The following is an 11512-nucleotide window of genomic DNA, read 5'->3' on the forward strand; positions in this document are numbered from 1 at the left end:
GGTCAGAGAGATGCTCTGAGATTATATGGAAAGATTCAATAAGGCGTGCTTGGAAATACAAAACTTACCTACTGAAACAGTCATAATGGGATTAGTTAATGGCCTCAAAGAAGGGCCGTTCTCTCAATCCATATCCAAGCGGCACCCGGCTTTCTTGTACGAAGTGCAAGAGCGGGCAGAGAAGTACATCAACATGGAGGAGAATTCCTGACTAAGAGAGCCACTCCCGAGACCCAGCTGTCTTATCTACCTCAGGAAAAAGAAAAAGAAGCTAAGAAAAAAGAAGAGTACAACTCGGAGAAACCTCGAAGGTATCATAGCTATACTCCCCTCCGGGTCTTTCTTATGGATGTTTACAGAGAGATATGTCTTACCGAGAAGCTTCCACCTCCTCGTGCGATCAAATACAAAAAGACAGGAAGTCGGATAGAATATTGCAAATAGCATAAACTCTATGGCATTCTACCAATGATTGCTATGATTTAAATAATATCATTGAAAAGTTGGCCAGAGAAGGTCAACTAGATAGGTACTTGGTCGATAGGTTGGATGATCAAAGGAAAAGAAAAAGAGACGAAGAAGGAGGATGACATGAACGTCCACCTCAAACTCCTGAGCGATACATACACATTATTAATGGGAGATTTGCTGGAGGAGGAATATCAAAATCATCATGGAAAAGGCATCTTAAAGAGGTGTACCAAGTCAGGAAAGATAGCAGATCCTCCGACTTGCCAATCATTTCATTCACTAAAGAAGACGCTTAAGGGGTAATACCTGGCCATGACAACCCCGTGGTTATAACAATGATCTTTGCCAATGCAAACCTCCATAGAACATTAGTGGATCAAGGTAAGTTGGCAGATATATTATTTAAACCCGCCTTTGATAAGCTTAGACTGGAAGAAAAGGATCTAAAGGCATACCCAGATAATCTCTTCGGACTGGGAGACACGCTGATCTGACCTCTTGGGTTTGTCTCTCTCTACACTACTTTTGGAAATGGCACAAAGTCAAAGACGTTAAGTATCGACTACATCGTAGTTGATGTCACTTCAGCATATAATGCCCTAATAGGTCAGACAACCTTAAATTGACTTGCAGCAGTTGTCTTTACGTCTCATCTATGCTTGAAGTTTCCAACTGCAGAAAGAATTACTACTATAAAGGGAGATCAAAAGCTAGCACGCAAATGTTACAACGAAAGCCTCAATTTAAAAGGCAATCCGGGCAAAAAAAAAGTCAATACTATTGAGTTTGGTGGTATCCGAACTCGAGAGGAACTATGCCCCCAACTTGGAGGAAAGGTAGAAGAAGTGCAAATCGGAGATCAACCTGAGAAAACAACAAATATAGGGGCCAACTTAGAAGAAGGGTTAAAAAAGAAGCTCATTTGACCTTCTAAGAAGAAATTCTAATATCTTCTCTTAGAAAGCCTCCAACATGCCTGGTATAGATCTCGACCTGATGTCTCATAAGTTCGCCGTGTACCCAGGCTCCCGACCTGTCTGACAAAAGCGTCAGAAACTTGGACCGGAAAGGACATAGGTTGTGGAGGAACAAGTGCAGGCATTATTGGAAGCCGGACTCATAAGAGAGGTAAAATATCCACTTTGGCTAGCGAATGTGGTTCTACTAAAGAAGCAAAGCAGAAAGTGAAAGATGTATATAGATTACACTAACTTCAACAAAGCTTGTCCTAAGGATCCCTGCCATTTTCCAAGCATTGATGTTCTGGTCAATTCAGTCTCAGGTTATCAGTACTTGTCCTTCATGGACGCTTACTCGGGATATAACCAAATTTCGATGCACAAACTGGGCTAAGAAAAGACCTCGTTCATAACTCCTAAGATTAACTATTGTTATGTAGTAATGCCTTTTGGGTTAAAGAATGCCGAAGCCACGTACCAATGACTGATAAACAAGGTATTTTCTTCCCACTTAGGAAAACTCATGGAAGTGTATGTGGATGACATACTTGTTTAAATCAAGGTCAAAGCACTCTTGTCCGACCTCTCCAAGGTATTTTCTACAATAAGGAAGTATGAAATGAGGCTAAACCCTTCAAAATGCACATTTTCAGTAGAGGCGGAAAAATTCTTAAGTTTCATGCTAACTCAAAGAGACATAGAAGCAAACCCGGATAAGTGTAAAATTATACTAGACATGAAGAGCTCGACCTGTCTCAAAGAAGTGCAATAGTTAAATAGAAGGTCAGCAGCTCTATCCAGATTTCTAGTAGGGTCGACATTGAAATCACTACCCCTATACTCAATCCTTAGGATGGGAAAGCAATTTGAGTGGACTCTAGAATGCGAGCAAGTTTTTCAAAACTCCAAGGCCTTTTTGGGTCAACCTTCCATACTTACCCGACATATAGCGGGAGAATAGCTCATTCTCTACCTAGCGGTGGCGAGCTAAGCTATAGTTTCAGCCTTGATCAAAGAAGAAGAGAATGGACAGCAACCCGTCTACTTTGTCAGCAAAGCCTTACAAGGAGCAGAATTAAACTATCAAAAGATAGAAAAGTTTGCGTATGCTCTTATCCTCACTTCTCGAAGGCTCCGACTTTATTTCCAGACTCAAACTATAAAGGTCCGTACTAACTAACCAAATGAAACATATTCTACAAAAGATGGACCTAGTGGGAAGGATGTTACAATGGGTTGTAGAACTGTCCGAGTTCGACTTGAGGTATGAAGCTCGGACAGCAATCAAATCTTAGTATCTCACCGACTTCGTAGCTAAATACACTAAAAGTCCGGAAAGCCCAACAACATGGACTTTATCTTTCCAATTATCTTTATCTTCTCTAAAAGATAGATCATAACAAACTCCCAAGATGAATGAAACAGTTATCCATCAATAAAAGTGGAACTACTTCAACAAAGGTGGTTACCAGCTTTATTATAAATATATTGACACCTCTCAAGTATACCCATGTTCTAATAATCTACTAAAAACTTGCTTAAAACCCTTGCTAACTTAAGTATCGAAGTCTCTTGCAGATACCACCCCGTACCTCCTCACGAGAAACTCAGACGGTGGCATCTCGACACAAGAACAAGTTTGGCGCTGCCCCATAAGGAGTCTGAACCTCACGTTTAGGCCTAAACCAGTGTTTCAAATAACTCTCAGAACAATACTTTTCTTAAATAATAAAATAAAATAATAAACATATATGATAATTATTAGTTAAAATAAAGCATAAAAAGAATATTTAGTTATTTATTTATTTATTTTTGTGGATCCGCGGATATGCGGATATCTATATGAAATTCGCAATTCGATCGTATTAGTGTACAGATCGGATCGGATTCGATCCGATAGTCTTGCGGATCGAATTAATATCCGCAATTTTCATATCGAATTTGAATAAATATTGTGAATATACAGATCAGATTCGATCCATGAACACCAGTAATTTTATGTTAGATAAGTGCATTTATACATTATTAGTTTAATTATGATTAAAAAGTAGCTTCAGCGTTGAATTGTTGAAGTGTGGCAAACTGCCAGGGTTATGAAAATTGAAGTATTGAACTTACTTTCAATATTTTACACCGTTAATACTTAATACCGCACACAATTATCATTTCTGAAAGTTCATTGGTTTTATTTTTCTACTTTCCTAGATGACTTGAATAATATTATTGTGTCTACCACAGGCTATGACCTGTGACCTTGGTAGTGCCTTGTTGGAGCAGCAAAAATATACATGTGCAAGGTGGAGTTGCATGCAAATACACGGTAACCTTCTTCCAATCATAACTGAATGTTGAACAATAAAAATCTGGCGGTAAAGTGTGAAAAGAAAACAAATAACAGAAAACGGAAAAAATATACAAAAGGGATGAAGAAGTTGGAGAAACTAAAAATATATATATATTAAGGGTCGTAAAATAAATAATAAATAATCCAAAACTAAAAAACGTTGTAGTTTTCCGTTTGTGACGTTAGTAGGTGGTGAGGTGCGAAATCAAGGGCTTTCCCCTGTTTACTATCATTCTCTTTCTCTTTCGTTTCTGTCTCTCTCTGGTTTTCTTTCATTTCTGGGAACAAAGAAAATAAATAAATAAAATCCATAATGCACAACTTTAAGATTTTTTAAATAAATGTTTTTTGCTCCGCGGCACAAAACGGTGCGTTTGATTGAGGCTGAAACTTTTCAGTTTCTGGGTAATGCTTCCTCCTTGAAATTTTCCTCGTTCATTCGCAGGTTCTTCCATTTCGGAGCTCTTAGATCTCGGTTATGTTGTTGTTGCTGCTTTTTCTGCAACTCAAGGTTGTGGTTTGATGGAGAAGTGATTTATATTTTTATGTTTTATTCTTTTTGGATCTCGAGTTTAAGCTCCGACACGGAGGTTAGGATTTGTGTTAGGAGGTGAGAATTAGGGATTTTTAATGCATATCGGGAATTGAAATCAAGGAGCTAGGGTTTTGGGAGATGGCTTCTTATCCTCCATTCCATTTGGAGGATCAAACGGATGAGGATTTCTTCGATAAGCTGGTTGAGGACGATGATGTCGACGAGGCACCTGTTGAGCCTTCCGCCGGTGATGTACGCAACGATTCTGATGATTCCGTGAAGGCGTTTGCAAATCTGGCAATTGACGATGCCCGTGCCGATGCTGCATTTGAGAATTCAGGTGTCTGCAAGAGTGGGATTGAGCTGAAAAGAAAAGACGATGGCAATAAATCCGATGTGGAAACTGTTAAAGGAAATTATCAGAAGGAAGGTGATGTTGTCAAGAGTGGGATTGAGCTGAAAACAGCACATGATGCCAATAAATCCAATGCGGGAACTGTTAAAGGAAATTATCAAAAGGGTGGTGGTGTCGGCAAGGATGAGATTGAGCTTAAAAGGGAATGTGATGCTGATAAATCTAATGTGGAAACTGTTAAAGGAAATTATCAAAAGGTAGGTTCTTTGGTGCCTTCAAGCGAAGTAACTGCAGATCCAGGAAATCATGAAATGGGATGGGGAGTTACAAAGGATTTGAGTGTGGGCAAAGGCAACGGAGCCACCAGTCTGGGAATTAAGGAAGTAGATTGGAATGCTTTTTATACCAATTCTGGCGGGGGAGAGGGTTATTCTGAATTTTTCAGTGATTTTGGGAATCAATCTGGTGGGGATTTTGCTGGGAAAGCATATGGTGATTCTAACGATGAGGTGAAACAAGATAATGGGATTCAGTGTGATGGGCAATATCAAGAGGGTCAAGGATACGATGCATCTCTTGAAAATAGCACAAGTGGGCAAGATGTGCAGGATTGGGAAAATCTTTATCCTGGATGGAAGTATGATTACAATACTGGGCAATGGTATCAAGTTGATGATGTGACGGCTGTGACTCAAGGAAGCTCTGATGCCAATTCAGCAGTGGCAGCAGGTTGGGCCGCTGCTTCCGATGCTACAGCAGAGGTCTCCTATATGCAGCAAACTTCTCAGTCAGTTTCAGGAACATTGGCTGAAACTGGAACTGAAAGTGTATCTAGCTGGAATCAGGTTTTGCAAGGGAACAGTGGGTACCCAGAACATATGTATCTCGATCCTCAATATCCGGGTTGGTACTATGACACAATTGCCCAAGAATGGCGCTCATTAGATAGTTACAATTCATCAGTTGAATCCACAGCTCAGGGACTGGAAAATGGGCATGCTTCTACCGGTTCTCTTTTGTATACCGATAATAGTTTGTATCCAGAATACAGTCAAGCTGGCAGTTACGGCTCACAGGACATTGGTGGCCAAGCAGCTGGGGATAGTAGCTGGAGTGTTTCGTATGGTGTTAACCATCAGCAGGGTTGGGATCCATACAAAACTGAGAATGCTAATAGAAGTGGGGATCATGTACCATCTGTTGGAAACAAGCAATTTGATCATTCTTATGGCTCAAATGCTTCTGTAAACAAAGATCAACAGAGTACTTCTAGTTCATTTGGATCTGTTCCTTTGTACAATAAAGTAAATCGCAATCATCATCGGTCTGGTAGTTTTGAACCTCAAAGCTTTGCCCCTACTGCAGATCTTGCTCAACATTTAAATTGTTCTAATACAATGTTTGATGAGCACAAAAGTTTCTCAAGTGATTATGCTGAAAGTCAGAAATCCTTTAGTTATGCACAGCAATCATATCAGGGTGGGCATCAATATTCTTATGCCCCTCATGCAGGGAGATCGTCAGCTGGACGTCCTCCTCATGCCTTGGTAACCTTTGGATTTGGTGGAAAACTTGTTGTAATGAAGGGTTCTAGTCTCTCGAGCTCATCATATGGTAGCCAGGTTAATTCTTGATTCTCTCTAAAAGATTTTGATATATGCTTCAACCTTCATTGTCTCTACGATGATTAACTTTGTATTAGTTTTTATCTGCAGGATACTGCTGGAAAAGGCTCAATTTCTGTGTTGAACGTGATGGAAGTTGTCACAGGAAGCAGGGATTCTTCCAGCGTTGGTAGCAGCAGTGATTATTTTCATGCGTTGACCCAGCAATCTTTCCCAGGCCCTTTGGTTGGTGGCAGTGTAGGAAGTAAAGATTTGTACAAATGGATAGATGAGCGGGTTGCACGCTGTGGATCATCTGACATGGATTATAAGAAAGGCGAAAGATTGAGACTCCTTCTCTCCTTGCTTAAAATAGCGTGTCAACATTATGGGAAACTACGTTCGCCATTTGGTTCGGACAATAAACAGAAAGTAAGTTAGATTTATATCCTGTAATTATATTGTTTCCTTTATCTGTCATCATTCCTTGAATTCTCCATACCTTTGAGAGCTGTAGATTGACAAGGAAAAGGATTTTGGTGGATGTGGACATGTGGTATGTACTCTACCTTAGCAATGAGAAGGGACAGTTTTATGGGTTTATTGGGAGCAAAAATAAGGCCCTGAACATATTTAGACACACTGCAAAACATCAGTTGGTGATTAATTTTGTTGCTATAACTTTCTTCAAACCCCAACTCTGTAATATTTTTGGTTGATATCTGGAAGTTATTGCCAATTGCCATATTATCTTCTTTTTTATTTTTTTTTTCATTATCCAAAAAAAATATTCCTAGAAGTTATGACGTATGATTATTTTTTTAATTTATCATGCCCCTTTATTATATAAATTCACTGTCATATTACTGCCCTAATACTGTTCGCCTCAGGAAAAAGTTCCGGATTTGGTAACTTATTGGGATTGAATGTAGGAAAATGATACTCCTGAGTCAGCCGTTGCAAAACTATTTGCATCTGCTAAGACGAGTGGCCAGGAGTTCACTCAATATGGTGTGCTGAGACACTGCCTGCAAAATTTGCCTTCTGAAGGACAAATGCGGGTGTGTATTAAATCCTGACCGCTGTCCCTTCCTTTCCAGATTGTTGAACTTATATTCATTAATTCGTTTTGATTTTGATCTAGGCTACGGCTTGTGAGGTACAAAATCTTCTTGTATCTGGCAGAAGGAAGGAGGCTTTGCAATGTGCACAGGAAGGTCAATTGTGGGGTCCTGCACTTGTCATTGCTTCACAACTTGGTGAACAGGTCAGCTGCAAATTTTCACTAATTATATACTGGACTGAAGTAGTGATCCTGAATTGCTGAGCTAGACAGTCTTTATGTCCTAAAGTCCTTTTTCATGCTGCCTTTTTATGGGAATGAATTTGGTACATGATTGCAATGCAGTTGTATGTTGATACTGTAAAGCAAATGGCACTTCGACAACTGGTTGCAGGTTCACCTCTGCGAACGTTATGCCTTCTAATTGCTGGACAACCTGCTGAAGTTTTCTCTTCTGACAGCTCAACTGGGGGGGATCCCAGTGCCTTTAATATGCCTGAGCAGTCTGCACAGGTGATCTCAATAGGATAATACTATAAGCCATACATTGGCTTATGTAATTTCAGATGTCTTTCTTACTTCCAGGTTCCAGTAGTTGCAAAGGTTATTGGTTTCTGTTTGATTTGGAGAGTTTGTTATTGTCGCCTTAAATTTTCAGCTAGGATCTAATGCCATGCTTGATGATTGGGAGGAAAATCTGGCTGTAATAACTGCAAACAGAACCAAAGATGATGAACTTGTAATTGTTCATTTAGGCGATTGCTTGTGGAAGGAGAGAAGTGAGGTATACTTTTTCTAAATTTCTATTTTATTTTGTTTGATGACTTTTCTTTTTTTTTTTAAGAAAAAAGAGTTCAGTTTCTTTTTTGATTTGATACTTGTATTTTAGATCACTGCTGCACACATCTGCTATTTAGTTGCTGAAGCAAGCTTTGAGTCATATTCAGACACTGCAAGGCTCTGTCTTTTAGGGGCAGATCACTGGAAGTTTCCTCGAACTTATGCTAGTCCAGAAGCTATCCAGGTTCACTGAAAGTACTTGAGCTCTTAATTTGGTTTTTTCCACAAATTTCGGTTTCCCTATTGCATGTACATGTTTTAAGTACTTTCTCATAGATTTGGCTTGTGTAAAGTGCATGGGGGTCCTTTGGGAATCTAAGTTTTGAAATTGGGTCTTCCATGTTCTCCCATCCTAGGTTTATCAACAAATAATTGTGACATACATAAGCGACCTCGACATGTAACTCATAATATTTTATGCAGTATGATTAATATTTTGCAAGTTGCGTTGCTGAAACTGCTCAAAACATAACTTCTGTAATGGTTACTTGAACAGAGGACTGAGTTATATGAATATTCAAAGGTGATTGGGAACTCTCAGTTTATTTTGCTTCCATTTCAGCCATATAAGCTTATATATGCCTATATGCTTGCTGAAGTGGGAAAGGTTTCAGATTCATTGAAGTAAGTGCATTTTATATAATTGTGATTTAGGCGCTATGTAGTCTTCCTGAACTAATAATCATTGTAATACAACATCAGGTACTGTCAAGCAGCACTGAAGTCCTTGAAAACTGGCCGCAATCCAGAAGTAGAAATATGGAAACAATTGGTATTGTCTCTTGAAGAGAGGATTAGAACCCATCAACAGGTACTTCCTAGTCCTTGATTGAATCTTCATTATTTTGATAGTCTTGGTTATTACTTATTAGCATCTCCCATAACACATTTAACAATATCTATTCAGGGTGGATATGCTGCAAATTTGGCTCCTGCTAAATTAGTGGGCAAATTGCTAAACTTTTTTGATAGTACTGCACATAAAGTTGTTGGTGGTTTGCCCCCACCTGCTCCATCATCATCGCAAGGAACCTTTCATGGAAATGAACAACATCACTACTCTGTGGCACATAGAGTATCCAGTAGCCAATCAACAATGGCCATGTCATCCTTAGTTCCATCTGCTTCAATGGAACCCATAAGTGAGTGGACAACTGACAGTAATAGAATGACAATGTCTAACAGAAGTGTTTCAGAGCCAGACTTTGGTAGAAGCCCCAGACAGGTGTGTGATTGATTTGAAAGGGGTATTTTGGACATTTTCTGCTTCTGCTTCATGTGTCTGGTTGAGCTCTTGTAATAACTTACATAAATAAAAGAATAAGGTTGTTTCATTTTATTATAGGAAACATCATCTGATTCACAAGGAGAGGCAGTATCAGGGGGCACGTCTCGCTTTTCTCGTTTTGGTTTTGGCTCCCAACTTCTGCAAAAGACGATGGGGTTAGTCTTGAGGCCTCGTTCTGGCAAACAGGTATTATTAGTTGTTTACTGTTCCATGCTTTATTTTCTTTTTCTTTTCAACAGTGTTACCAATTCAAATGATTTTATTCTGCTATTTGAAGGCTAAATTGGGAGAAAAGAACAAGTTTTACTATGACGAAAAACTGAAGAGATGGGTAGAGGAAGGTGCTGAACCTCCTGCTGAAGAAACAGCACTGCCACCACCTCCAACAACTGCTGTTTTGCAAAATGGTTCAACTGAATACAACTTGAAATCTGCATTGAAGACAGAAGCATCATCTGTCAATGGAGGCTCTGATTCAATACATTCGAGTCCCGAACTTACTCCAGGGATGCCACCAATCCCACCTAGCACAAATCAATTCTCTGCACGTTCCCGCATGGGTGTTAGGTCAAGGTAATACAATTTTTTCAATTCTTATATGATCATGTCATATTTGGAAGCAGAGTTCAACTTCAATACAAGCAATAGTTGTCAGTTGTCATTGTAAATCTAATCTCCTGCTGGTTTATCCAATAAACTATAAATTTTGAAGACGAAGATCCTTCAAGAACTTTGAGATTGAACTAAAAAGAAGATGCTTCAAAAACTGTAAATAACCGGTAATTTGGAGCTGAAAATAAGAGGAGAGCGTATGAGTTCTGTCTCTTCTTTGCAGCTAGAATTGGTTTCTCGAAACAAGGGGCTGAGTTTCTTAATGATAGTTGATTCTCTGTCATTTACTGCATTTGAAAGGCATAATTTTTATTACTGGTATGAATTATACAGGTACGTTGACACCTTCAACCAAGGAGGTGGAAGCTCTGCAAACTTTTTTCAGACATCACCTATTACTTCTCCCAAACCTGCTCTTGCTGCCAGTGCAAAGTTTTTTATTCCTTCTCCTGTACCATCGTTAAATGATCAGACCATGACGGGTATAGCAGAAAGCAATCAAGGAGATAGCTTCGGCAATGAAAATCCTGCTACATCTCCAAGGAGTGATAGGCCACAACCCCTCAGTCCGAAGCCTCCATTGCCCCCGCAAAGGATTTCAAGTATGGGTCACATCTCAAACCAGCTAGCAATGACGAATGGTGGTAACCCTAGTTTCCTTCAAAGGCGAACAGCTTCATGGGATGCTGGTGCTGGCAATTCATTTAGCCCGAGAAAAAAGGGTAACAATAGGCCTCTAGGTGAAGTTTTGGGAATGCCACCATCAACGTTTATGCCTAACGAGTACAATTCTCCGAGGAGCATGCCTACCAGCCCTCTTCCAAAGAATGGCAGTGGCAGTTTCGGAGATCTCCAGGATGTTGAACTTTGAGAAGATAATTCAGCTGTAAATATCAAATTTTGTTCGTGATTAAGTCATCGTTGGGATGTCCCTAATGCATTTCTTTGGTCTCAGGATGGTGATACAAGATCTCTTCCCCTGTCCCACTGTTCTATAATACATACGTAGGTGTTTTTATATATATAAAAAGAATGCAAAGGTCACCCATCTTGGCTTTAAGATACCGGTGGTCTCTTAGTAAGGGATAGATAGCATAGTTCATTTGTTCATTTTATTAAAAACAACAAATACAATGTATCCTACAAGAAAAAGATGGCCCTCAACATGGAATTGTGAAATATGAGTTTTGGCCCTTTGTAACTTTTTCGGTTATTAATGGAATTTAATTTACAAAGGATCCGTTATTCTTGTCATCTTAAACCGTGGTTTACAAAGTAATGCATTTACTTATTCTCTCATTTATAATGATGCTACTAATGCTGTCTATAATAATATTACGAAATTATGAGAATCAAGTGATAAGTATTTTATATTGTTGTATGTGATTTTCTTCAAAATATGGGCAGCCAGTTTTTTAATAGTGGAAGGCTTAAATTTTTA

The 11512-nt window shown here is 39.2% G+C and overlaps 1 protein-coding gene across 2 annotated transcripts; it reads left to right on the forward strand.

Annotated features, from left to right (window-relative positions):
• The first annotated feature begins 3915 nt into the window (after positions 1-3915).
• LOC112802667 (protein transport protein SEC16A homolog) lies at positions 3916-11306 on the forward strand. 2 transcript variants are annotated; one of them, XM_025845992.3, is made up of 14 exons: positions 3916-3971; positions 4220-6286; positions 6380-6700; positions 7201-7329; positions 7413-7535; positions 7677-7844; positions 7990-8115; positions 8221-8355; positions 8668-8795; positions 8874-8982; positions 9079-9396; positions 9517-9645; positions 9737-10032; positions 10405-11306. In XM_025845992.3, exons 2-14 carry the CDS (start codon positions 4448-4450, stop codon positions 10940-10942), a joined length of 4359 nt encoding a protein of 1452 aa, XP_025701777.1. In that variant the 5' UTR covers positions 3916-3971; positions 4220-4447; the 3' UTR covers positions 10943-11306. The 2 variants fall into 2 exon arrangements, with proteins under 2 accessions (XP_025701777.1, XP_025701768.1); XM_025845983.2 differs by lacking the exon at positions 3916-3971 and having other exon boundaries at positions 3974-6286.
• Positions 11307-11512: the final 206 nt, after the last annotated feature.

Source organism: Arachis hypogaea, chromosome 1 (genome assembly GCF_003086295.3).
Source record: "Arachis hypogaea cultivar Tifrunner chromosome 1, arahy.Tifrunner.gnm2.J5K5, whole genome shotgun sequence".
Classification (NCBI taxonomy): Eukaryota; Viridiplantae; Streptophyta; class Magnoliopsida; order Fabales; family Fabaceae; genus Arachis; species Arachis hypogaea.

Bases quoted from the DNA above. Each gene is read 5' to 3' on its own strand.
- LOC112802667 (XM_025845992.3), top strand. From the start codon at position 4,448: ATGGCTTCTTATCCTCCATTCCATTTGGAGGATCAAACGGATGAGGAT. The intron at 7,330-7,412 runs GTGTGTATTAAA...ATTTTGATCTAG, and splicing joins CTTCTGAAGGACAAATGCGG to GCTACGGCTTGTGAGGTACA. The intron at 9,397-9,516 runs GTGTGTGATTGA...ATTTTATTATAG, and splicing joins TTGGTAGAAGCCCCAGACAG to GAAACATCATCTGATTCACA.